The 27786-nt window shown below is 49.3% G+C and overlaps 1 protein-coding gene across 2 annotated transcripts in view; it reads right to left on the minus strand.

Annotated features, from left to right (window-relative positions):
• Positions 1–27786, minus strand: part of LOC144145391 (protocadherin Fat 3-like) — a 340760-nt gene that overhangs the window by 124972 nt on the left and 188002 nt on the right. For both annotated transcript variants that reach the window (XM_077676989.1, XM_077676981.1), the window contains exons 9-11: positions 21165–21296; positions 19994–20093; positions 16947–17056 (exon numbers count right to left, since the gene is read on the minus strand). In XM_077676989.1, coding sequence (XP_077533115.1) covers positions 16947–17056; positions 19994–20093; positions 21165–21296 — 342 coding nt within the window. The remainder of the gene's footprint in view (positions 1–16946; positions 17057–19993; positions 20094–21164; positions 21297–27786) is intronic.

Genomic DNA, 27786 nt, shown 5'->3' on the forward strand with positions numbered 1-27786 from the left:
CTTTGTTTTCTGGTTGCAGCTCTTATATATATATATATATATATATATATATATATATATATATATATATATATATATATATATATATATATATATATATATATATATATATATATATATATATATATATATATATATATATATATATATATATATATATATATATATATATATATATATATATGTGTGTGTGTGTGTGTGTGTGTTTGTAGAGTCTTCCGAATAAACTGCTGGCTTACCCCTCATTTGTGCCAAGCCTTACCTCTGTCCAGTCCTCAGCTGCGCTCTTTTTTTCCTGCTACTAATGCCCAAAACACCCAAATAGCCCCTTTATTGCGATCTGTAATAACTCCCGAATGGTAATTGTCAGATATTGCGCAAGCGCCCTTTCCAAGGACTCATCCCTGCCCAAACACCGCTACGTATATTTGCCTTGGAGGCCGTTGGCCCTTTTATTGAAGAGCAATTTATTAAATAAAGGTATATTTAATAAAAGGCCCCAAGGCCTTTTAATAAAAACCTCATACGGACCATGTATACCTATGGGGCACATATCACTCGTTACGGGCGGGTGGACGGAGGAACAGATTTTCTTATTTGCCTGGTAATGTGCACGCATTAATACATTTGCTTTCAACGTCGACGTGAGTGCGCTTGCGCAGTCCATGTGTAACACAATTTAATGAATGTTTGTGAGTTGCTTGAGTCAAGTCTCGCAATTCACAAATAAGTTGTTTGGAGCAACTAAAGAGAGACTGAGAGTGAGGGAGCTGGGGAGGCAGGCAGGGAGGGAAGGGGGGAAGGTCTCTACTGACTTAGGGTACGCGGTGGTGTTGCTCACCCGACACTGAATACTCTTCACCTTGCTCTAATAAAATAGCACCTCAAAAAACAGTCCTTGAGCCTACTTTTGGTATTGTCCTTGTACGTGGCACTCGGAAAGGAAAACGTGCACTTTCTTGTTACTAGATACATGCTTTTTATTTATTTATGTATTTATTTACGCATTTATTTTGCGAAGCGCTGCTTTTGAATTACGCAAGTTCGTATAGGCCGCATCATGACCACGAAAGGCAGCGTTCACATAGCCGTGGTCGCGAAAAAGCGGCGCCGGGAGCCCCCAAAATTCAACATTGTTGCTCTGGCGAACCAACAAAAGTGGCTACGTGTGTGCCGCGTCAACCTAAGCGTCCATGATTCCGGCAGTCCGCAGCGAACGCCCCTAACGAAGACACACGAGGCAGACGCGCCTAGCGCGCACGTTTCCTTGCCCTTTAACCGCACCGAGCGTTCCGCGTGCGTGGCGCCGCTGCGGCTTTCGCGAATAAAAACGCGTGTAGCACTTTCGGCGACCGCCGTCACTAGCGTCGCGAACATCCGGCGGGCGGGCCCCAAAGGGGAAACAGCTTCGTTCGGTTAATCAAAATTTACTGTAGCCGGGATGTGCGTTGGCGCGGCTTAGTTTGCGCTTTCAACGGCAACAAAACATTTTTTTTAGAATTTCCCACTTGGCCGAGAACGAGGAAGGAACGGTGTTTCAAACGTCGCCTGCACCTGCAACGAAATGACCGCTTCAGCTAGCGGCAGGCCCTGTCTACCTCTAACCACATCGTAGCTCCGAAATAATCGCCGCGCGGGAGTCAGCGCTGGGCGACCGGAGCTGCAACCGCCAGCACCGCGCAAATTCCCGAAACGACCGCACCGCGTGCAAGAGTGAAAAGGCCGCCGCCATGCGCGAAGCTGTGCAGCGCGCGCGGCGGGGCCCCACGAGACGCGGCGGCGGAAGCGGCCCAGCTCGTTAAACTCTCGCAATTAGCAAATAAATTCCACTTTCTCGGGGCGGCTGGCAACTGAGTTATCCGGCCGCGCGTCGACGGCCACGGAGGCATCCGGCCGCGCTGGCTGGCAGTAAGAAAAGCCTCGCGCCATGCCGTCCGCATGCATCACCGCGGGCGAAGAAAAACGCCCTCGCTGAGTGAGCGCAGTATTACGTCCCCGAAGCCAGAGTCGAATGTGCGGCCCCGCAAGCGTACCTCTTCCCTCGCTCATCCCATGCTGCAGCGCCGCCCGTTAAAGGGAAGTGCGAGCGCCGCGCCAGGAGGGGCAGTCGTGCCAGCGCGAAGCCTAACTGCTCCCGGAAGTGTCATAAGCTTTGCGCCAAGGACTGCAGGAAATTAGTGACGTATTATAGCAGCGAACGGCCGCACCGTCCTACCCCGGCTTCGTAGCTGGGAGTGTCATGACCGGACGGGGTTGGAAAGAAAGTGACCGCAGCGCCATTTGAGCTTCCCACTTCGTGGAGGGCGTAAAAATCGAGCAGGCAATGATAAAAGTCTCCGGAATAAAGCCCTCCCCCCCCCCCCCCCTAACGAAAAAAAATGAAAAACATGACAGAAAGGTTGCTGCATCGAAAATGTGCCCAATCAATCTTGCGCGGAACTTTTAACGATCAGAAACTGCTACTTTGTTTACGAGGGAAGCAAAGCAGAAGTTTAAGCGCAAGTAAAAAAAAAAATCAACCCATTAAAAAAGAATTGGTTCTGCTGAACAGCGCACCCACTGTTCGCTCAAGATATGTGAAGGGGTTATATATGCGCTTCGAAACGTGCCAACCCTTTGGCGCCTGCCAGGGGTCGCGGGGTTGGCAATGAACTCTGGAAATGAGAGCTGCAATTTTCAGTCGTCTTACGAAGTGTCCGAGAAGTGAGACTGAAATGCTGGGTGCAGTGAGTACAGCCTGGGATGTCCAGATTGTAAGTTTTTCATCTCTACCCTCCTTTTCTTAATGAATATTTCCGAAATTTCTGGAATATAGGCTTCGTCGAAACACAACACCTCTTTTTTTTGTTTATTGCTGTACAGGAGAGAAAAAGCCGTATTTACTGGGAATCATTGCGACAAATGCATGGCATTTGTTTGATGTCTCATTTCTGTGGTCACGTAAAGATACCCGGTCGGCCGCCGTGTCCGGCGAGGTGCTCGAGTCATCCATACTTTCCTCGATATGCAGCAGCATGGTATGCGGAAGGTATACAGTTGGGAATCAGTGTAAACAAATAAAGAGCGGCTATACCTCATCCTAATTATATGATATAATTTCTAACTTTACTTGAGAGGTTTTTAATGTGATTGAAGAAGAGCTGGAAGAAAGTCTTGCTTGGCTGAACTTCACTCTTCCACGTACTGTCGGGATTCCGTTCCCCTTGCATCGGCCGCTGTCGGCGTAAGTACATTCTCAACTCTGATGCTAAAAACAACAACCGCAGGATAAAAGAGGTAAAACAGCGTTGCGGAAGGGATACCGGCTTTTTTTCGTAGCCGGGCAGAGGCGGGCAAACTTCAAGCGGTTACAGACGACAAACGGACCGACCGCCGGAACAGCATAAAACCTCTGTGGGTTCACTCGAAATGGTGTACGCATTTAAAGAAGGGCGTATGTCCGCGTGCGCGAGAGTCTCGCGAGCTTAATGAGCGTGCTTGAGCGGCACAAAACGCGCCAATGTCGTGCGGGACCCGCGAGGCGGGTTCAGACGAACGAAATCTGCATGTGGAGGCGATGCGAACCGGTTCTCAATACGCACGCCCGCGCTGCGAAACACAAAAGCGACATTAATCAGCCCACTCGATAGGCGCTGCGCGATATGCTCGAGCCCGCCCTTCACTTACACAGCGAGGGCAAAGAATCCGTGTTCTTACTTAGTATGTAACTTCGTTGGAAAGCCATTGACATTTGTTAGGGGAAATGTTTTCAAGCGGCATTCGTTTCGCGGCCGCATTTCTTTCACTGACTCCGTCGCTATGATCCCATATCGGCGTCCAAAGAAAGACAAGAAATGTCCAGCATTATCCGCCGACTAACATTCTGGAACTGCTGGCCATTTTTCGTCGCCCATTACCTCCAATACTGACTCTCTGTTCACAGCGTATATGCGTCAGAAAAACTGCTTCCGCGGGTGCCGAGTATGCTTCTGAACAATACGTTCCGTTGGGTGCAGTGCAGTTTAAGCCGTGGACACTTTCGAAGGTTCGAAAAAGTCAAGATGTACTCTCGACACCATGATAACAAATAGTTTAGACGCCAGGAAATTTTACTATGCCGAGGAAAGGCATTTTAGGTTTGGCCTGTAATTTTCTGGTAATATAAGAAAGGGGACAGGAAGCAGGAATACATAAAGCTATGCTGTCTCGGGAATTTCTCACACTTTAAGCTCTGAAATTTGGTATAGCATAGAACGAAATGCAACGTAACTGCTTTTAATACGCCCCACTGTACGGCGTAATGTCGAAGGATTTATAGCTCCTCTCCTATTCAAAGCTATTCTATCCAAAGCTCTGACCACTGACAAGGGCAATCTCACTTCCGGACCCAACACAGAGACAAATTATAGTTTCGTAAGCTAGGGTAGAATTTCGCGCGCTTTTACGGTGGGCCGTTCTGTCCATCTGGGTACAAAATCACCAAATAAAATAACAACATTGAGAACATGTGATGCAATATGTTTTGTTGCCAATTTATATCGCATGCCACACCCAGAAACATGCATTAATAATATTATCTAAACATGCAACAAGTTGTTTAATCTTTCAGAAAACGTCATGTACGTGCCATGTAACGATTGATACGTTTCGCGCCCAATGTGGTGGCTCGAGCTACAGGCGATGCGCGCTCTCATTTTTATTGCGTTCAAACTATGAATTTATAGAAAGTTCTTGCGTTCAAACTATGAATTCATAGAAAACTCTCTCGATCTCTCACTACGTTTGGAACAAAGGAGTGCTACGTGTTCGACGTTGCACGTGGATGCGCACAGAGATTTTCCACTTTTCAGTCAGCCAAACCTCTCTTAACATGCCACATTTCCTCCAGAATTCGATGCAAGCCTTTAACAAAACCGAGAAGCCGGAACCGCGCCTGATTTACCGTTTCTACGCACGTTACTTGTCACATTCCTGACACGCGCAATGATCCACGCGCAATGTCATTCGCGCATAAATGGGCCAACTATTCAGCAGACGCGCACCTCCCTTCATGTATCTCCTCGTAATCTCGCAGCTGAACCCCTGACCGCATTTTAGCTGTCCGGAAACTCCTAGCCAGATCTCGAAGAAGAAAAAAATACAAGGAGGGGCGAAGCGAGCTGCACCGTGCTGATCTCGTGTTCAAACAGTCATGCGTTGCTGGGCCGGCGCTTTTCCGCATGACGGTCGCCTCACGACAGCGAGTTGCACAGACGAAGGGCAAAAGAGAAACGCCGTCTTTCTGTTCCATCGAACTGCGCCAAAACTTTTGTGTCTCCGCAAGCACGGCCGACGCACGGACTGAGTGAGAGGGAGATTGAAATTTAAGGGGGGGGGACACGGGCTGCTCGACTGCCGACGCCGCTGCATGCATAGATACACAGGTAGCGTAATTTATATACGGCCGGCTGCGGGACTGCGAGTTGCCCGTGGTACGCACGCTGGAATGTCCGTTATATTGACCTCGATACGCCTTTCGTACCTCCTCTCCCGCGCGGGTGGGATGAAGTCATGGCTGGCTCTGTAGGAGGACCGAGGAGAAGGCAGCAGTGGCGCTTGTCTCGCCGCGAGGCGAAAGCGCCTCCGCGTGGCCCGCATTCCCTTCCCCTCCTTCTCCTCGTGCTGTTCTCCTTGCCTTTGTTCTGTGACCTTACACAACTCCTTTGTTGGACGGAATGCGAACTGCCCATCCGTCAGACTGCCTAGGGGCACTTTCTCGACGCCGTTCGCAGCGCCACGTGCTCGCGGCTGATTGATTACGCGGCGAGAATAAAAACCACGCCGCGTCTGTCCGTGCACTTCGTCCTCCTCTTCCGGAGCGGCCATCGTTTACGTGCCGCAATCTTGGATCCCGCGGGTGCGCGCACCAAGGGCCGCTCGTGTGGAGCGCCAGAGTGCCGGGCCCGCTTCGAGTACTCGCCGCCCGAGGCACTGGAAGACGTGCCGTCGCGGCGAACATCGCGCAAGCCGCTTTCTTTGTCCGCCACGAGTGCTTATCGCGCTCAGCAAGCGCCTTTCGGGAAAGTTGGGACGTGGGGAACTTCCGCCTTCAGTTCCGACTGTATCAAGCGACCCCTCTAATCTGCTTTAAAAGTTTCGAGGGAAATGAGTTGGCTCTTTAACGCAGGACGCGTTAAATGTGCGAGGACATCGCTGCGCGAAACGTCAGTGATACGGAATAACTGTTGCAAAAAAAAAAAAAAAGCTACGAAAAAAAAAAAAAAGCTGAAGCTATAGCGAGTTGAGTCGAGCCTGCGACAACTCTATGCAAAGCTAGTCGGTGTGTTCAGCCGAGTAACTATACGAGGCGTTCCCGTTTTGTATTATTGCGGGCTTACACAAATACAGATATCACGAAACTCGATTATATAATTAGCTAAATTCGACTAGCGGGAAATTTAAAACTTTTTATTCCCCAAAAAGTTCACAATTTCGTTTTTTTTTCTTTTTTTTTCAGAATGCTTAGGGATTTTCTATTTCTTCTAAAAAATGTGAAAACTGTTATAAGCTACATAGCAGCAGTGCGGCGACCGGCTTGAGTAGTTTTTTATTTGTTTAAATTAAACCAGGATAAAGCTACCCAGTATGCCTTAAATTATAGTTCTAGCGCAGCATGAATAACTGTATATAATGGTGTAAAACCTGCGTAGCATTCTCTACTCGTGATACTGAAAAGGGTGCAATGACGTGCACGGCATTCACGAAATAACGAAGAAAAAAGCGCACCACCAAGTAGCACCACCATATCACTCGCTGCAGTAAACGTGAGCCACCCGCCGCGGTGGCTCAGTGGCTCAGGAGTTGCGCAGCTGAGCCCAAGGACGCGGGTTCGATTCCCGGCCGCGGCGGCCGCTTTTCTGATGGAGGCGAAAAGCGAAAACGCCCGTGTGTTCGAGATTCCGGCCCATGTTAAAGGTCCCCAGGGGGACAAAACTAATCCGGAGCCCCCTCACTACGGCGTGCCTCATCGCCTGCGTAGCGTCGGCGAGTTAAACCTAATGATCAGTCAGCCAATTAGTAAACGCGAGCCAAAAAGTGCGGGCCAATCCACCCTGTGGAGGTGGTTGGGAAGCGAAGCTTTATACACCACCTGCCACGGGTGACTACGGCCCGTTTGCGTTAATCACACGTTACAGTGTACCTGTAACACGTTGTTTACTATTTCACTTCATCACGACGTTCTGAGCGACCTCATGATCGGTGTGATACGCACCCAGACTTTGCGTTTTCCCCGTAGTTATAATTTGTAGCAGCTGCACAGCTGCGTAACACCTGGGGGACGACTGCGACGAACACAATTGAAACTGTTTCTGGTTTGTTTCGTACGGATCGATCGTTGAGCTGTCTACTGCATATACGCAATGCAGGTAATCCATAGATCGGCGGAAAAGACGGTGGAGAAGTGAGATGCCATAGGTTGGTGTGAGCTTTCTTTACTAATTCCTAGAGCATGCGCAAGGCGCGCATACAGCCGCTACACGTGCCGTGGGCGTAGCGCACAGCGGCGCGAGAGTTCGCGTGACGCTATCACGTGGCATTCAGCGAGAACGCGAGGGGGTAATCCCGAAGATGGGCTCTGTGAGTGAACCACCTGTCTTCCCGTCTCCGCGCGCACTCGTAGCTCAATAAGTAAGACAACGGGCTCTCACTTCGTTTCTCTATTCGGTCCACGTTTCTTTTATTTTCTTTTGTAATTTCTCTTTTCTCTCTTAATTTATTCTGTTTCTTAAGTAATTCTCTTGTTTGTTCGCGGGAGTTTTCCGTTGACGCCGATGGTGGCGGCAGAACCCTTGGCTTTAAGAAACTGGAAACCGCGTTTTTTTCAAGACCGCAGTATATTGTAAATAAATAAATAAATAAATAAATAAATAAATAAATAAATAAATAATACCAAGTAACAAAAGCATGCCGCACCGTTACACAAAGACTCTCTGTGCGACGTGCCTTTCAGCATCCTCGCGTTTATTTAGACAGCTTCCGGAAGTTGTGAGTAATTGGGAACAGCGGCAGGCCTGTCAGTGGCAAGGGGAGCCCCGAATCGACAATTTTACTCGCGAGACTGGAGCAAGGAAAAAAGGGCGAGCTTACTCGATAACGGCGCCATAAGGGACGTTGACTAAAACGACAAGAAACGCAGCCCGAAGGACGAGTCAAGAAATGAGATAAAGCAGTTAATATGATGGAAGCCACCGCTGTGTGGCTCACGTAAGAGGCGCCGCGCGTGCAAGCCTGGGCAGGACGCGAGGTATAACGCAGTTACCTTCTTTCCAACATGTGCGGGCCTCGGCGGCCTACTCTGAAGTTTCATCCGAACTTCGTGACTTCGTTATGCCAGCGCCGTCAGGCGGGAAGGCAAGCAGGGACGAGCGGAAGTATCTCATGCGTGCCCACTTCCGGCAGAGATCATCGTGGCCGTGCGTGTATACACACCACTCGCCGTCGTGAAACGACATCGTTTCCCTTGCGCGCTCCAGCTATACGAGTCCCTCCTATAATAGCTGGCCGCCTTCGCGATGCTGCAGTGCTTTCGAGAAAAGAGCGCTCGAGCGAGCCGGGAGAAGGCGGTAGGCTAAGCTAACAAGGCATATATCGACGGGCGGCTCAATTTAACTTTTAGAGACCCACCAGAGGAAAAAACGAGAAAAGAGAAAGTGACGCGCCGAGCTCGGCAGTCACGAACGCGCCGGACAGCCGCTGCGAGCCTTTCCTGACAACGGGTAAACACGGCCTGCTTCCTGAGAAGCTATACGAGCGCGTCGCGTCTGGGGTCCGTCGTTAAACCCGTTATGGTTTATACCATCAGCAGGAGGCGCTTTCTGGCCTTTACGTGTCGCCTTCGGAGCAAATATGGACTCCCGTCGCCATGCCTATTGCTTGGACGCAACCAATGACTTTCCTCAACGGTAGCCGGGTTTACTCTTCACATATGCAGTGGAGTACGCAAAATTTCATTCCGGGGTAAGGGTAACGGGAGTGGGGAGGCGTAAATAAAAGGGAGATGGAGTACATAAAAGGAGGAGAAAAGAGTGAAAAGAAAAATGAAAACGTAAACCAGGAATCAATTATATTTAAAGAACAACTTCGGCGTACCGTTAGTGTGTTTTACGTATCCTTCCGGTAGTTCTGTTCATTTTTGTATTCCAGCAGGAATATTGCAAAATGCCTCATCGTCGCGGTGAAAGCAGATTTCAAAGCCTGGTATTCTTGGTGTGCAGCCTGCGAGAAAAATTATTATCGGTAGTCGTTATTTTGTAATAGGCAGATTTAGTGACCTCGTCGGGGAAGATTTCGGGGGGGAAAAAAAAGGGGGGGGGGAGGTGGAAGCTCTCTCGTTACCCCTTTCCCTGCGTTCGCAAGTGAGTTAACGGGTTTATGTTGATTCGACAAAAGACGCAGCCGAGGAGAATAACACCTCACAGGCGCCGGATAGTGCGTGTGCCCTCTCGTCGCCCGCGCCTTTCGCTGCAACGTTCAAATTAACCACTTAGTTGCTTGGCGACCACGTGTATGCAGTTTACAACGAGCAAACCAATAAATGCGAACCTGTATACATAAAAGCGAGGATTTATCTCCGCACACGTCCGACGACGGCACGATTCATTCGCTGCATTGGGACCACCATCGCACGCTATTATTTCAAGCGAGCCACGACATTTCCCACCCCTTAAGCGAAGTTGCAAAATTTACGAGTTACGTTTCATATTTCCGCGCTCGCGTTTCACTCGCCGCACACTGTACCGTCGCCTTATCCAGCTTACCTGCCCTCGTTGCGAAAGCTGCCTCTGTGCCATCTCAGAAAACCGGATCTCCCAGGCGCCCCTCGAGCAATGCGTCGGTGTATACGGACTTGTATCAAGGACGGAGCGGCCGGGCCAGCGCCGCTGTTCGACTTCTCGCCGTGATCGAAATTCAGGGGACAGAATCGAATCTGATGATTGTTTCGGCACCGAAACGCTCCAGCCACCGTGCATTCTCGCCGCCTTCGAAGGAAAAGTAGACTGCCAAGCACGTTTCGTAACGGTAACAGTGTGCGCTCTGTATGCGCATTTTCTAGACTGGCAGCCCTAAAGGAGGGCAGGAGTAAGACCACAAATGCGATTTCATACCGATAAATACACATGGTAATCGCTCTTCTCTTCCCTTACTCCACTTAGGAGCGCATTACTCCTTGCAACTCTTGCGCCAGGCATGCACGGCCCTCGTCTTTAGGTTTCCTCTTCACGCCGCGAGCTGTTAAACTTTATTTGTCCCGAGGAATTTCTCTAGCTGTGCTCTTCGATGAGCGTCAGTCTTCATCGGAGTGGGCGTCGGTTCTATGAAATTGTGCGCTGTTTCAATGCAGGCCACACCGCGCGAGTGCAAACACTGTTTCTGTCCGCAGTGAAGTACATTACTGAGAAGAGCAGACATGATTGTGAAGTCAATTCCTCTAGCTGCCCCTAATGTATCTGCTATAACGTAGGCATGCCGAAAATTCACTTGTCTTTTCTAGAGCTTATACACGGCTTTTATTGACGGTGCAGGCCGTCTATCAAATTGGGAGATTTTTTTATAGTTTCATACGGGTGGTCGGTTCCGACCATGTCCCATCTCCGACCCTGGCGCTTGCAGGATTATATTTGCGCGCTTACAACACCCTTGAAATAAGTTTACAGAAGACATACACGCATTCCATCGATCCCCCTCAGCATATCGTGAAGGACCGCGTTTCTTGGTTGGCTCGGCCCTTCGTAGCTTGCTTTTTGTCGAGCCCTATTTCAACACAGCCGTCTCCATAACATAGCCTGGTGCTGATGTTACTTCTGATATTTATGAGACCTTAGCACAGCCTTATAGTGGGCAGTTGTCGGTCGTTATTCGTGCTTTAGCTCATTTCTTCGTACATGGAATTTCAGCGGTGGTCGCGTAATTCTACTGCATACAAGCCAGCCATGCCTTTTTAGTAATTTTTTTCTTCTTTCTGAAGTCATTTATTTTCTTTGCTTTAATCATTTGCTGGCGGCAAAAGTGCGCCACCAACGCCTAACCTTATTGGTTGTTTTAGGGCCCTTTAATTTATTATTATTATTATTATTATTATTATTATTATTATTATTATTATTATTGATGAGATTAGGGACCTAGGGGTGCTTTTCGACAGTACCCTCTCTTTTTCTCCTCATATTAGGCTCATCACCCGGCGAGCACTCCGGAGCCTTGGAAATGTGTGTCGGATTACAAAGGAATTCTCTTCTCCAGATCCATTTCTAATGCTATACAATGCAATATGTATACCACAGTTAGAATATGCTTCTGTTGCCTGGAACGGCATCTCCAAATCTAGTAGTGAATTAATAGAATGTGTGCAGAAGAAGTTTTTATCCATATTTAAGCACCGTCATCACAATCACAGTTTTCATCCTGATTCTGACTTACCCATAGTCCCTTCCATCCCTTCCTTGAACTGCAGACGTACGCGTGCAGACCTTACATTTCTTCACAAAATTGTTCATGGCGACCTTTCTTGCGCAGACCTGCTTAACTGTTTAGAGTTTAGTGTACCACAAAAGCCCACCAGGTCGCATCGCCCGTTCTTGACCGCTGCGCGCAACTCCAATCATTCTCCTGTGCGCAGAATACAGAATTGTTACAACCGCTTCTTTGAACGCCTTGACATCTTTCAGAAATCCTTTACAATTTACCGTACAGCGCTGTTGAATACAGTATGTTAAACACCTATGATATGTCTGTCGCTCTTTTTTTTCTGGAATTTGGTTTCTCTGCGGTTGTGTCTATCCAACTGATAGTTGCCTATTTTTGAAACTGTTTACTGTCATTTGTTCGTATTATCATTTGTCTCTACACTCCGTTGTTTTTGTTGTATTACTGTCAAACTTTGTTGCTCTGCCTGTCGTGTGGCCTTTACGACAGGCAGAGCAACATAGGCATCTTCTTTTTTTATTTTTTACCTGTACCCAGGCTCCGCCTGTGCTTTATTTGTCATTTTCACTACTTCAATTTGTGTGTGTCTTGTCGCTTGTTTGTTTCTTGCTATATGTTTCTTGTATTTTGTTTTCATGTAACCACCCGTGCGCCAGCACTCAGGCCTCTGGCTGTTCCTGGGCACGTAAATAAACATGATTGATTGATTGATTGATTGATTATTACTGTTGTTATTATTATTATTGCCTCACCACCCAGCAGTATGTGGCGAGATGGATATAGAAAAGTTAAGTAAACATAAGCAATCTTTCGCAGCGTTTTTAAAGCTTTCAAGGCACCCAAACGACATGTCGAATTATTAACAGCGCTAGACGCGTGTAGTGGTAAAAAAATGAGCTGACATTTGAACGCGCGTGATAGCGCAGAATGTGTGTTTGTCAACTGCCTTGTCAGAAATTTAAAGAGACTCAAAACATTTCTCTTCTAAACCTTAAATGCTTACAGAACGTAGTCAACAAACACAACGAGTACTTAGAATAGGGGGTCGCAAAGTACCTTAGCCAAACATTACTGCTCTATGCCCATCAGATAACTTAAAAACTTGCTCAAGAGATTTTTCTGTCTTTCCGGGTCTCGGCATTGCTGGAGCGCTTGAATTGCGTCATTACAGCGATGTCGCGGCTATTTGCCGGCTTCATTTCTGTTGCAGCAATAAACGCATTCGATAGCGGCTCTAAATAAAATAGCCACAAAAACAAAGCAGAAACGGAAGACGAATCTGTTGCGGTTAGCAAATCGCTGCGTGCTGGCGATAACTGCAGCTTTCGCAGTGCCTCCTCGCACGGAGGAGAAAGAGTGAACGCATTTGTCAGAACTGTTTCAGAGTCCCTTTAATTCATCTATCCCAGGAGGCTGGCCCCGACATACCCAGAAAAGTAAAACCGTTGTTAGATTGCACTTGTCTGCATTCATGTACTGCCTGTATAAATACTTTTTACAGCCGCACCTGTCAATTCAATTTCGGTAACGCCGCAATGCTGCGCCCATCGTGACGACACTGCTTTAAACTAGGGTTTTACCGAGTCCCCCAAGGTAATGTGCCTTTACCAAAGACCACACAGTGAGAAGAGGCCCACAGAACCACGCATTCAAAGCAGTTGCCGTACAGCCCCGCTTCTACATGTGGTGGTAAACAACCACTGGTCTTTTTAATATTTTCAATGTTTTGATTGGTTGTAGGGTTTAACGCGCCGACGCAACGCAGGCGATGAGGCGCGTATTTTCCATGTTTTGTTTTTTGCCTGTACGATCCCGTGGGGGTTGCTTGCATGCGCAAATTGGTATTTTATAAAGTTAGTTACGGATTTACAACTCAATTGAATTGCGATAATGGTGGCTTCGGCCCCATTTTCGGGCCCAAGAACGTCACGCTATCGTGCTGTTTTTTTTCGGCACGCACGAGGCACGAGGTTTGTTTACTTCCATCACGCTTTGAGACCAATTTTAACTCTCCGATATTTATTCACCGCCTTCGTACTCAGCGACATAATGCGCTTTAGTGCTTTGCCGCCATTGAGTTTTTTTTTTCTTAATTACAGAATCACTTGTTTGTTTTGCCGGTTTGTTGAACTCTTACTTGCCTCAAGCGCTGCGAAACATTCGAACCGAAGCGCTGCTTTAATCAGGCTTCAGAATTGCTTAGTCGCTTAACTCTCTTGGTAGCAGCGTTGTTCGCTCGAAATCTTCCGATTGAATTTAGGCCACGCTGGATCTAAAATTATCAACTTCCCCATCTGCCTCCGCTCGGTGATCATCGCAAAGGTTACGTTACACGGGCTTTAGGTTAACGTTCGCCAAAAGCATCAGTATAAGTGGAAGGCAATAATATCTACCCACAGGACAGTAAACGTCCATTGTCTTGCTTCCCCGAGCCATGCTGTCCCCTACATCAGTAGTCAAGGAAGTCTGCCCCGTCGAATTGGGACTGCAGCATTTGGGTACTACATGCGTACCTATATGTATACGCTACACGCAAAGTTCACCGAGGCGAGGCAGCACTACAACCTTAACGACCGCCGGTGCCCTCGTTTAGCCCAGGCCGGAACATGTAGTCGGCATCCAGGGGAACAATGGGATGCGGAGAAAGGGGGAGGGAGCAAAAGAATAAAAAAGAGCGCGCTGTTTAAGTCGTGAGCCTGGCCCCAGCCGCGTAGTGGAAGCTCGCACATAAGAGAGGGCGGCAGGAGAAGGAAGTTGCCTGACGTGCGGATGGGCCCGGCTGACCTCTTGCGAAAGCATCGGCGCCAAGAGCGAAAGTGCACGGGCGAGAGGAGATCCCTGCCGTCTGATCAAAGCCAGGCCCGCTGGCCTTGCTACGTGGCCACCGCCGCAGTGGTCGGAGAACTGTGGAGTCGCGGTATAAGCAAACGCACAAGGAGCGAAACGGACTCCGCGGAAGAGGGGCTCGTAGAAACGAGCGCGCGGGCGCGTCATTTTGGCAGCCGGTGGTGCGAGAATGGGCGCGACGGGGCGCCTCGCCGGTGTCAGTTCCTGTTCCGAGTGAACTCTTGCGTGAACCCGCCGGCCGTTTCGCCCTTGTATCGTTGCTGTTCGAAGGAAAGGGTGCAGGATGGCCGAGCGGGGCAGAAAGTGGACCGTTTTCCTCGCGAGCCCACACACAGGCACCAGTGGCCCACTTGTAGCATATTCTTGGCGTCCCTAGCTCGTACGTTTTGCTCCTATGGTGTATCGAAGTAATCGCGCTCGAGGCTTCACGCCTCCCCCGTGGCCCACGCTTCACTTGTTCTCTAGTATTGTTTGCTAAACGCGTGTACTAAGAACGTCATTAAACATTCGCCAGGCACACGGGTCTACGACCACGTTAATGTATGAGCCTGAACGTTCCATATTTGAGTGCGGCGGCAGAGCGCAGGAAAATGTCACTGACATCTTGGGAAAACGACGATCCCACGCGTCCTCGAGTGGATTTTTATACGCAGTCACTTTAAGCGCGGGTATCCGTATTGTAACCTTCAGCCGCTCTCTCCGTCGTGTCAGCGGCCGCGAGATCCTTCCTAGCAGGGTATCAGCTTTATTCCCCGCAGTTCCATCAGAATGCAGAAGCCGTCCGCCAGGCCCCCAATATCGTTGCGAACAGGGGCCACGGCACGTCTCGGCCTCAACAAGGCGTTTGCTTGGCACGCGAAGTACGCCGGAGTCCCGGACGTTGCACGTCCTCCCAGGGCGTATGTCTCATCAACGTCGGCACGAAGCGATCAATAACCGGCCTGACGCGAGACAGGAGATGGGACGGGTCATGCTCCCAGCCTCGTCGCGCTCCTCCGCAGGACAGATCGGTGCGTGAGGGGCTGCGCTGCATTGATGATGCAGTCCTCAACGTGCAGCCAGCCACGACTTCACCCCTCCTCTTCCTGGCCCGCTCTGACCGCCCACCCTTGTTTTTCATTCGTAACTCCCGTGAGCAACACATGGGATCTCGGAGAAATGCAGCCTGCGCCCAAGTTTGGAAGTTTGATGGATCCCTGACCTTCCCGATAGACCGCAAGATCATCGCGCAGGGAGCCTGGGAAAAAAGTTTGCTAGGTGGTTGCGCTCCGCCATTGGAACGAGGCGTGACATCCGCCAACGTTCAAGAAGGGAAGAAAGATTGGGCTGTAGGCTTAGAATAATTGAGTTATTCCGGAAGGGGCCCACAAGTGCTTTTTCAGTATTCATTCTCGCAAACGGAGAGTCGAAAGACGTTCAGATTGAGAGGCCGAGGAAGAAAAAGAAAGGACTCTTTGGTTATCCGAGGGATCCTCACGATGAATATTATCGTTGGAGAAAATGCGAGGAACCGCTTCTGCGCCGAAATGATGTCCGAAGTTGAGCCGCCATAACAACAACAAAAAAAATACAGGAAGCTTCGCTCTATGCCCTCTTTCGTGTTAAGCTAGCAATATTAATTCTACATGGTGCGGAACCAGCTCGCTAGCGTTGTTTGCGCGCGTTTCACTCAGACGAGAAGTTAATTGATTAGTAAGGTGGAACTGTTCAAGAAGAAACAAGGCAGGTTTTTGGATACGTGGATACTGTTTAATAACTACATGGTCCTGTTGTACGTGCGGGAGGGAGGAAGTGCAAACGTATCTCGCTGCCACATTCCGAGCTTTACAGAACGTGTCTGTGTTTGAATTCGGAAGGCGCCGGCAAAGTGGCAAAGTGGCAAAGGTATTTGCAATGGGTTTTAACGCGTTAGATGCGCACTGTGGGCAATTTTTTTTCTAGAAATAATTGCGGCAAAACTACACTGAGAAGAAATAAAGAAAAACAACTACAATAACAAAGAAACAGGCTAGAGCGCATAGACAAACAGGATGTTTGTAAGCAAATGACTAGGAGTATATAGGAAGAAGAGATAAGCGCCGAGGGGCGCGAGAATCGAAATTGGTTCTCGTTCGAGTGTTTGAGAAGATAATAATGCACTACGTCCGGTAATCACGAACACAAATAAAAAACACTGGTAACAGCCACATTTGCCGTTTTTAATGGCTTTTAGCGAACGCAAGCACCAGATGAAGTTACCGGGCCGTGTGCCGTGAACGTAACCTGCGTCGACTGCAACGCTAGCTAGTGCGCGCATGCGCCAACTTGCGTCACGCGAAAGCCCCGGCCAACCGCAGCTCAGCGGCGTTCCACTGTGGTACACACTGGCCTCCGCTCATTCAACCGCACGGAAACATCTTAATTTGGTTTATTTCACGCTTTAGCGCCTTAACGTCAATAAAAAAAATGGCCAATTAATCTGTGCGCATTCGATACTCTGATGGAATTTCCGAAAACCAGGTCAGACATCTGGGGAAAATACGGCCGCGCCTCCCGCAGTACTATCGCTCCGTTTCTTTGTTTTATTGTTTCTTCTGATTATACCACGGCCATCGCTGCTGACGCACCCGCCCCATCTGCGAGACGCCACATAGTGCTGTTTGTATACATGCAACACTCACTTGGACTTGCAGAGTGAAGATAGGTGAAGGCAAGGCTTCCAGGTCGACCTCTCGAACCATGAAGAGCTCAGCAGTCTGTTCTTGGAGCTCGAAGATTCCGAGTTCGTTTCCTGTCGCATAATAGCACCCAACAAAGTTAGTCTAAATCAATTGAAGAATATTTAAAGTATCTTAAGCTAGCACTGTAAGAAGCCATTCATTAAGATGGGGCCGACACCTACAAAAACTTGACAACAACACTAAATATTTCCGTGAGTCTGCTTCCTCGCAATACACAGAGAAGGCCAATCACTGTAATCAAGGCGGTAAAATGGGCCAATGACGACATCCAGCATAAGGTTTTACTCGAAGAGTGTGGTCAGACTTGTGCCATCGCGCAATGCGAACATCACGCTTTGTAGTGCGCGATGTCACAGCGCAGATCACAGTTTTGAATCAGATCATATTAGGGCCTCTTTATTTGCCAAATTTGTTCTTGCGGAACGCCGATTGGTTATTCAGGTGCATTGTGGAAAAGCAGATCCACCAGCACTTTTGAGAGAGAAAGCTCCGTATGGACGATGTGACTTTGCAGTATTCGCTTTTTCTTTCTTTCTTCCTCGAAAACATTTGTTGCGACGTGTTAAGCGAGAGCAAAGTGAGCTATTCCACCTCTTCTTATTTGTGGCTCAATGTGTAGCTCAACTCGTTCCATTTGTCATTAGACTACGCAGCGGAAGTAGAGACTTAGTTAATTAGTAAAACCTCGGCAGATGTAAAAAATGTCGTGCGCACAACGCGGGTGCCTCATGAAGTGACGCTTGACGTCACGCTGATTTTCAATAAGGCTTGATGTTGTGCCAGACTTGAACTTTTTTGCGCCTAGTTTATGTTAATATGGTTTCTTTTTTTCCTGCGCAGTTTACTTAGTTTAAATTCTCTTGCAATCGGCCGAATCGGCTGAATTCTACCTAGCGGACACGCAAGTTCGTCGTAACAGTCTACATCTCCGGATTTGCGAGGATCACGATGCGAAGAGAGCGGCACTTTTGAACGAACTTTTCTTGAAAAAATAATAAAGCAAATCACCAGAAAAAAATATCACACGATTGCTCAAAGATCTGGCAATTCAGTCTTACGGGGTAATTGGGCAATGTTTATATAGTTCTCTGCATAGTTCCTTTGTGTTAGTCTCAAAGCTTGGAAATTGTCGGTGGCGTAATAACGCGCCGACACGAAAACCTCACTTTGGTGCAAAGTGGGCGAGCCAACAGAATCATGTTACTTAACCCAAACCACATATTGCGATACGAGCGACGGGGCGAGAAAGTTAACTCTCATTGTATTTCCATTGAAAACAGTTTACAATACATCTATTGTAGTACACGAAGAAAATATCGGATATATTTAATTCACTGGCCACACGGAAAATGAAAAAAAGAAATCTAATGAGGATGATGGGATTGACGAGAAATAATTAAGGTAAAAATTATAGCATGTATTTGCAACTTCAAGAAGCTGCGTCCTTCTATGTCGTACCTGACGGGACAGCCGTGAGATATGAACAGCACGCTGAATCTCAAACTAAATTTGTGGGCGTATACACCTACAGCTACTGATGTCCCCTCAATGACGTAGAAGGCAAACTAAATTAAGAAGCACACGTGCTGGGCCTGCCTAGAAAAAAGTTTCGGTGATGCTTGAAAGGTATTTCAAACAAACATATCCTATAGCCAGACGGGTCTGTTTCTGATCACTATATATATATAATCTTAACGATGACTGTACTACAGGATTTTGGTTTGGCTTTCTAACGCAAAACGTAAGGGGTGTGGTATATGCGAAATCCTATATATTAAAGTTCATACGACGGCGATTGCCGCATGTTAAACACTGGGCTTGTCGGTGCAGAGGGTAACACAATTACTGCACAGAAATGAGTAACGCTTTGTTTGTAGCTCTATTTCTTGACACGGCATCATTCTCGCGCTATTACTACGTTGGAGTCCGGAGAGCTAGAATTCCCCAAACAGATGCTATAGGCGTCAAACTGTCGACGCATTGATACGGTAAACTGCGCACACGCACTACGCTAAAGGCGCTCTCCCAGGTAACCGAACTTTCGCGGGCGTGTTCTTTGAGCACCATAAGCTGACTCCCCGTGCAAGGGCAAACTGTTGTGCGACTGAAGACAAAATTGGGGGCGACCAGTGGCCGTAAGGTCGGAGGGGGCGGTTCAGTGATTGCGAGATCAGCGGCCATCTCGAGCGGAGGTCAAACTACTCGGTACGGGCGCGCCTAAACGGCACACAGACAGCCAAAGAGAGGCCGACTATTCGGACCGTGTGTGTCGCTGCGAGAGAGGCCTATAGCTTGCGGAGCAATATAGGGCGGAGGAGTTAGAAAAGCAAGGGACTGCGCAGCCTCAGACAAAGCCTTCGAAATGATTGCGTTCCGGGCTGGAATAACGGATCGAGGTCTTTGCGACACCTCCAGATAGACGTCGCCCAGCCTGCAGCCGGAAAGCCGCACACAGAGCGCCACCAGCGAGCCTTCGTTCGGCGGCGTCCTGGGATAACCCTTTCCTTCCTCGCACCCTTCATTTTCCCCCTCCTCCCTCTTCTTTTTCGCCATCTGGGCAACGCAAATCAATCAGGAGCAACACAAACACACCAGCAGCGACGTTGTACCTCGAAACAGAAGCTATACCGGCCCGGAACAAAACAAGACGCTGTAAAATCTTACACACGCCAAAGGGCAAAATCCAGCCTTTCTTGGGTGGCGAGGAAATGAAGGCTCGTTGTAATCGTCATGGCGTTCGGGAGGGGCGCCTGCGACACACTTTTCGGGCGCGGATTAAATGTGAAGTAGGCGAGCGGCGCAAAAGGGCCTGACGAGAACCGCGAATGACAAAATAAGAAGGGCCCGAGGAAGTTATTCTTGTTGGTATCACTATTTTTTATAGCGCCGTCCGTGTGTGTCTTCGGAGAGCGACGAGGGAACTTTTATTCTCTCTTGGTGGCTGGGGATAAATTGCGGTCGCTCGTTGGGTCGCTGCGGCAGCTTACCGTGGATGATGGAGTAGCGGAGCGGCGCGTTGATGCCGAGGTCTTGGTCGAATGCGTGGACCGGCACGTCTGTCTGCAGCTTCACTCGAAGTCGGGCGCCCTGCGAGATGAGGTGCGCGCTTGCGGCCCAGTCGGACAACACTGCCCGGCGGGACACCAATGACATCCTTGTGCACGTGACCTCTCCAGCTTTAAGGCTAGCCATCCGTGTCGTAGAGACTGGCCAGAGATTTAGTGCCCAAAAATGTGCGCTGGTGTAAATTCTGTGGTAAAGTTATGCTATAGTGATGTCAGGCGAGGATTATTCGATAAACACCGGCTCGATACCATTTCGGCAATCACGTTATTTACCATTCAACGAAAAGAATTTGTCGTCTGTTCGACAAATAAGATCTCTTAATCAAGCATCATTCAGGAAAGTGCACGTTGAGTATTACGCCGGCTTCTTATTGCGTCATTGATGACTCTGACTCATGCCACAGTGACTTAAATAAGACAGAGTCCGGGCCTTCCTCTCCACACGTACCTTGTGTTATTACATCGGTTATGCTACCCAGGTGGCCTTGATTACTGCTAGCGCATTTCCGACTTTGCACTTAGCGCTCTTTACGGACTCACACCGCCAGAAAAGAAAGTTCAGGGACGCTATTACGAAGGGTCAGGTTTTGAAAACTGGACATCTAAAAAACCTTGCAAAAGTGTATCGTAGAAGCTTTAGCGCAGAGGGAAAATAGAAAACACGCCACATACCGAAAAAAAACTATTGACTTGACATGGTGAGGAATCAGCCGTACCGATAAATGGCTACACTTACCATTCTACTACGAAATGAAAATGCAAGTAAACCATCGACATTTCTGTTTGCGCTCCTCCACAACGAATATAACGCCTCCAGATCCCTCTGGCCGCAAAGCTGACAGCGCTGCTGACAAAGCTTATCAGAGCCACCTGTTGCTCATTCCTCACTCCTTACTTTATCATGTACTGCCTAGCTCATTCACGTTTCCGTAGGCACCACTTTACAATCTTGCCCACAGAGTTAGCAGAGTGAATTCCATCTCAGTCGTGGATCTTAACGGGCAACACACTGGCATCCTGGCGTACGATCGTTAAAGCTTCGGCCGATGTGCAAAAATGCACGCCCACCCACGAGGATGAAGAACTTGCTCACCGTGATGACAGCAGCTTCCGTGACGTTGGCCTTGTAGACCTGGCGGGTGAACACAGGGTTCTGGTCGTCCGCGTCTTTTACTCGTATCGTGACGCTTGTCACGGACTGGAAGCTCTCTGGTGAACCATGGTCCTGAGAGGGGTGAAACCACGTATGCGCGGGGCTTAGAATGCGCTTCGTAGGTATTCAGTATCCCCACTCCAATCAAAACAAAAATACGTGTCATATTTGCACAACACGAATAGAACGTGGAAATGTGGGCACGAAACAAGCACGATGTATTTAGGCGTTAACAATTTTGAAACCAATGCTTACACTAAAGGTTTCCAGTGTCCGTTATAAACAGGTATACCTACGCTTGCCTTTGTTTTGTTCTTGTCGTATCGCTAGAAGTCAACGGCGCACCAAAACTAACCTTTACTGTTGGCAGCTGGCGGTTTCGAACGACCTCATCTAAACAGGATCAAAAGCCACTTCGTGCGCACTGCAGCGCAAAAGATGAATGCTTGCCGTACCACAGGTTGTCTTCTTTTACCTGAACTTATTTTTCGCAAGCTCCAGCGATACCATTTTTTCCTCTACGTGTCACGGGAGCAACGGAATCTCCGGTATAAAGGAAATCTAAGCGTAGGCTGTACTGATAACGTCTCAACGACCAGCAATTAGAAGAAAACCCGTGGAGGTGGTTGGGAAGCGAAGCTTTATACACCACCTTCCACGGGTGGCTACGGCCCGCTTGCGTTAATCACACGTTACACTGTGTATGTAACACGTTCTTTATTATTTCGCTACAGCACGACGTTCAGAACGGCCTTATGATCGGTGTGATACACACTCGGACTTTGCGTTTTCATCTCAGTTATATTCTTCGTGAACGTTAAGTCAATGCATGTTCCACGGATGATAGTCGGTTGTTTGGTATCGATGTTGCACACGAGTCCAAACTCTTCGAGGATGAAATGGACGAAGCACGGGCGCGCACACGACCGCTACACGTGCTGTGGGTGGAGCGCACAGCGTCGCGAGAGGTCGCGTGTCGCTATCACGTGGCATCCAGCAATAACGCAAGGGGTAAACTTGCATCTGTGATCGGGGAGTACACCGTCTGTCTCCCCCGTCTTCGCTTGCGCTCGTAGATCAATTGTTAAGACAACGGTCTCTCGCTTCGTTACTCTATTCGGTGCAGTTCCGATTCCTGGTGGTGCCAGTACTTTATTTTATTGGTTCGCGGCACTTTTCTGCTGACGCCGAAGGTCGAGACAGAACCCTTGGCTGTAGAGGTACGAAACTTCGCTTAAAAAAAAAAACTCCTTCAGCTGTGCCCAAAAATAGTCTTGATGGAGTCATTTTTTGTTTACGCGGCGGCGTGAACTATATAGCGCGGCGAAATGTGGTGCCTCCAAGACGTCTGCCCGATTTAATAGTTGCGATGCGCTTCCCGCCAGTAATTATTTTCTTTCTTTTCGGGCCCGAAACACTGGTTAGCAAAGTTTCTTTTTTTTTCTCCCTGCTCGCTGTGGCCCTCCAATGGCAGGGTCATTATCGCTAGCGAGGCGGCAGCGGCGTGATTTATGTCTCGTCGCGCGGAGCAATCCGTGCGAGCGGAGTGTACACACATTGCGAGCCGGCCACTTAGCGTCGGCCGCCGCCACATCCGCCTGGACGCGCGCTGGCGACGAATGGTTGCCACGATGGCTGACAAACGACCCGGGGGCTCGTTGCGCGCGGGGCCCAATGGGGCGCGAACAGCGCCGGGGCTCGGCCGGGCTTGTCCGGCCGTCTCTCGACGTCTGTGTTGCTTGTACGCTGCATGCGTGCTCGGCCAGCGGGCAACGTGACTAGAATTCGCGACAGCACATGTGCGAGTCTCGAAGGCGACGCCAATAAAGGGCGCTGTCACGTCTGGACACGTAAATATCGTCCAGCTCGTGCTCTGTCGTCCTCCACCTCGTTTCGATACGCGACGACAACTTCTCTCTTCACGGGTTATACTGCGATTAGGCTTACTTGCTCGATCTATGGGCATTGGGCACGTGCCTCGAAGTATCTCTGATCGGCAGCAATGAAAGGACGCGCCCTATCGCGATACGAGTCGTTTCAAGTGCGGTATATACGTTCGCCGGAACGAGGCAGTGCCCGCGTATGCTACATCGGGAACTGAGAAGAGGGCTGATTTTGTATAATGGACGGAGGAGGTAGAAGAAAGCAGATCGTCCTCCCCGACCCATGACACGTTGCGGATTTATGGACACGAAGTCGGTAGGGCGGGCCAGATATGTGCCCCACCGCTTCTGTCAACAACAACAACTATAATAATAATAATAATAATAATAATAATAATAATAATAATAATAATAATAATAATAATAATAATAATAATAATAATAATAATAATACGACATATAGCGTCACATATCAAGGAACAAAGCCCATACTGGGATGGAGGATGCAAGAATGGAGAGATCAGATCTAATTAACACCACATACTGGTGGTTTCCTCAGTGCACATCACGATAGAAGCACACGGGGAGCGTTCCGTGCTTCTTTCCCATTAAAAAGCGGCGCATCTGGCTGTGAGTGAGACCCTGAATTCATTTCCGCTGTGTTGCTGGGAAAAACTAAGCGGGAATTATTCGACTACGGCAGCCGCACTCACCGACGTATGCGCAATGCTGTAGGGGCTTTCCACTTAAAGGATGCTGTCAAGGGAATATGCAACTTTGTTTTACTCAAAAATTAGGCGGTTCATACCCCGCCAAAATTTTGTTTGACGGGAAATGTTTCTGCCGTCACTGAGGAATTAGCGTTTAGAAGGGTGCATTTCGAATTACCCGCTTGCTGAGCTATTATATGACGCGGCAAAAGCCCTGTGACATACTTGCGGAACAGTCCGAAAAAGGCAGTCAGCACAATGACTTGGCGCCGTCGTGAAGAAACCGGAAGTTTTCGCAGCTAACGAGAACAAGTATAAAATAGTAGGCCGTTCTAGAACGTAATAATCATATGCCGCGTAACGGCCCACCCATGGACTTGGTACTTGCTTCGGGTGAGGAGAGTGACTAGAATTCGCGACTTGAGCTCCCCTGAATCGCCACTGACACCTGATTGATTAACTGATTGTAGGTTTTAATGCGCCGGCGCAACGCAGCCGATGAGGCGCGCCGTAGTGGAGGGGTCCGGATTAATTTTGACCACCTGGGGATCTTTAACGTGCGCGGAAATCTCGTACGCACGGGCGTTTCTACTTTTCGCCTCCACCAGAAAACTGACGGGTGAGAAAACGATGGCCGCGATTTGTTCGCCATTCTTTCGACTTCAAAAGCTATCACGCCGCTGCTAGAGCCACTCAAGAGATGGCGCAGCATCCAAGTCACTCAATCTCTTCCAGGGGCCTTAGTATACTAATAAAGCCACCTCGTGGCACTCGCCCCCCATTCCTCTAGATTTATCATTGTTAACTGCCGTATCGCCACAACATAATATTTTTATTTATTTGACAAACTGGGAGCCCCGGTTGCAATCCCAGAAAGTTATGTATAATTGGTTAATTTGTTGGCCCCAGGCAATCGCGCGAATTACGCGTATTGTGTCAAAAGTTAAGTGCGGGCAAGGAGCAACGGAGTCACCCTCCTTTATTATGTTATACATGATATAACAAAAAAAACCGCAGCGATGGCTCAGCGATGGCTCAGAGGTACAGCACTCGCCTCGTATGCGGGAAGCACTGGGTTCGAATCCTGGTACCGCCGGGCACCCACCAGTTTCTTTATAGGGGTACAGGCGTCCCTGGTCGAGTGCGGACCCTTGAAAGGGGAATCCACGCCTGGAAAGCTGCCTTTGCCCATGCTAGGGGCCCCTGACCCTTGTCCATCTGGCGGGGCCCCCCAGCCCATTGCCGGGGGTAAAGAGTCTGGCGGCATGTCCTGCCACAGCCGGTTGCGAGTTAAGCGTCCACCGTGGCTGTGGAAGGTACCATGTGCATTCGTGTTCCTAGGTGGCGCCGGGCACCTACCGGTAAAATAGGTACAAGCGACTCCCCGCCCTGGCGCTCGGCCCTTGTGTGGGACTACAACGCTTGGGAAGTTCACCCGGCTTGCACGGGAAATGGCCCCTATGGAAAGGAGCAGCTGCAAAAACGCAGGAACTTTTTTTTCACTCTAAAGCTGGCGTGAGTGTTACTCCGATGAGGCCATATTTATACTGTTACGAAGTTGTAGGTCGTCTTTCTGGTTCCCTCAACCACGCGATTACGGCGTTTAGGTTGGCGCTTGGGACACGATACCGAAGACATCCTTACTTGCAGTCATTTTGAAGGATATAGTACTTTCGTCCTAAGCAACACAATGTAGTCAGAGAAATGGTGATCCTAAAGCTCTACAAAAAGTAACGCAAAAGTAGCTGCCAGAACCGCTAGAGAACTGATATAGCTAATTATAAGAGACAGCGTTACTAAAGCATTTCAAGGGGCACGTTGCTCGTGCCTGCTACCTACGCTGAGTAATTTTGCGCAAAGATTGCAAACACCAGACGACGTGAGCAAACGTTTATGAATAGCTCTGACAAGCAAGGCCCCGCATAGGTAAGCTGAAGCTCAAGAAAGTATAATTACAGCTATGGCCATCTCCGCGTGGCCACAAGAGGAACAAAAAACTTGGTGGATTTCTTTGTCATAGGAATCGGTACATGTGCAGCGAAATCTGAAGCTCAAGATTTGCGGGTCGGCGGCTGTCTTCGGCGTGTGCTTGGCGAGCTACGTCCTGCTGGTGGGTCGCTGCGGCAAAGGTGTATTTGCGTCATTTCCGTGACGGATGTGACGTCAGTAAAATTTTGTGTATCCCGGCATAAAACACCTTCGTGTTAAAATATAAAACCCGAATACGAACCACCCTAGGTATAACGTACTCTTTAGTACTAAAGGTTGCTTCCCCGCAAGAAGACCCTGTGTGCAGGGTGCACCCTCTACATGCAGCTTGCTCCGTGGTACTGACGTCATTTCCGTGACGGATATGACGTCGGTGAAATATTTGTGTATCTGGGAATAAAACAATTAAAGCGGCAGGTGCACAAATGTATAGATATATTATTTACGTAAAGAACTTTACATTGAACCAAATACAGAGTAAACATGTATTTGTATAACTGTCCAGGTTAATAACAAGTTCTTGCACACGCGCACGCACACACGGCAAGCGTGTGTGTACACATGTGTGGGTATTGATTGTGGGGATCCTAGCTCCCGAGCCATTGCCCGATCGCTAGGTTTGTGCTGTTGCGCGGCGCTTTTCCCCTCTCTCCCCGAAATGCCAGCTCGTCTCGGCGCCACCGTGTAGAGCCGAGCCGTCTTCTCAAACTCCTGCCTGAGGTGAAGGCTGCAGCGACCGTTGCGGCTATAAAACACTGTGACACAGCGGCCGCTCCGCCCTGGTAGCGGAGCTAACCTCACCTCATTGGTCCGTTTGAACGATGCCCGAACCCCACTCTCGCCGGGACGCGAACGCGCGCCCTGCGCGGTGGTCCGTTCAAGGAGAAGCTTCTAGGACTCCTAATGCGTTGGCCGAAGGTATGTGACGCTTTCTTTACCAGCCGGCTGCAACTCTGTTGCGCCGGCGAAAGCCCACCAGCCCTTCCGGCTGCCGACCCGTGCCTTAAGGCTGCTCCTGTTGTCCCTACGCTTGCATATAGTAAGGCCGTACCTACCACTAGACGAACACGCCGTGCGGTACGCGCCTGTGAGCGAATGTGCCGCGTCTTCCTCGCTGCTGCGAGCCGATCTGGCCAGCACGGCGATGCGCGCGCGCCCAACGGTTGCGCCGCGCCCCGGATTTTGTCCTGACCGAAGAGCCCACTGGCTCTGCGCCGACGACGCGCGCACACTTGCGCGTGGCGCCCCATCGCCCCTATCACCTAAAGGGAAGTGCGTACTTGTACTGTAAATTATGTAACTGGGACGTTGGTGTAAATTAAACGTCTTCCCTCCGTACCCTGGGCATATTCCTTTGTCGCCCCTTTCTCCACCTGCCCAACAGAAGCGATGTTGATTTGGCGCGACGGCGTTTCAGTTTCGTGAGCGTGCTCAACTAGCTCGAACCCACGGTGGCTTCTCGCAGTGTGCATGAATGCCTGCCTTGTGCAATGCTAGGGTTATGCATATTGTGAGGTAGAGAGACCACATGATATAAGGTGATCTGCGGCATCACAAAATATACGCCGTCAGTCAGTGAACGTGAGGGGGCTGAAGTTTGCGTCTGAGGATTTCCATTCAAGCACTCGCGCATATTTTGCAAAAATGTTGTGCCACCTGTGCGAAGATGGGGTGGGGAGGGAGGGGGGGGGGGGGAGCACGCGTTCTCGGCATTTGAAAGAGTAAAAGTTTGCGAACAAAGTTTTCGCCTGCGGATTGGTGGCGCCAACGTGTTTTGTCGTTTCTCGTCACCGTTTCAATCGTCTTGCGAGCGAGCGCAGCGATTGGAGTCGTGCGCGCACAAGGAGGCAGCCGACAACCCAAAGCAAGCCCTACCGCATTGCTGCGGCTTAGCACAATTCACTGGGCTTAGACCGCGAACCTGCTCCCCTCGCCCCCGCGCAGGGGGGCTAGTCCGGGAGAAAGTTCACCCACGAGGGA

The sequence above is a fragment of the Haemaphysalis longicornis genome, unplaced genomic scaffold, assembly GCF_048455015.1.
Source record: "Haemaphysalis longicornis isolate Haplotype H1 unplaced genomic scaffold, Haemaphysalis longicornis Haplotype H1 scaffold_1, whole genome shotgun sequence".
Lineage (NCBI taxonomy): Eukaryota > Metazoa > Arthropoda > Arachnida > Ixodida > Ixodidae > Haemaphysalis > Haemaphysalis longicornis.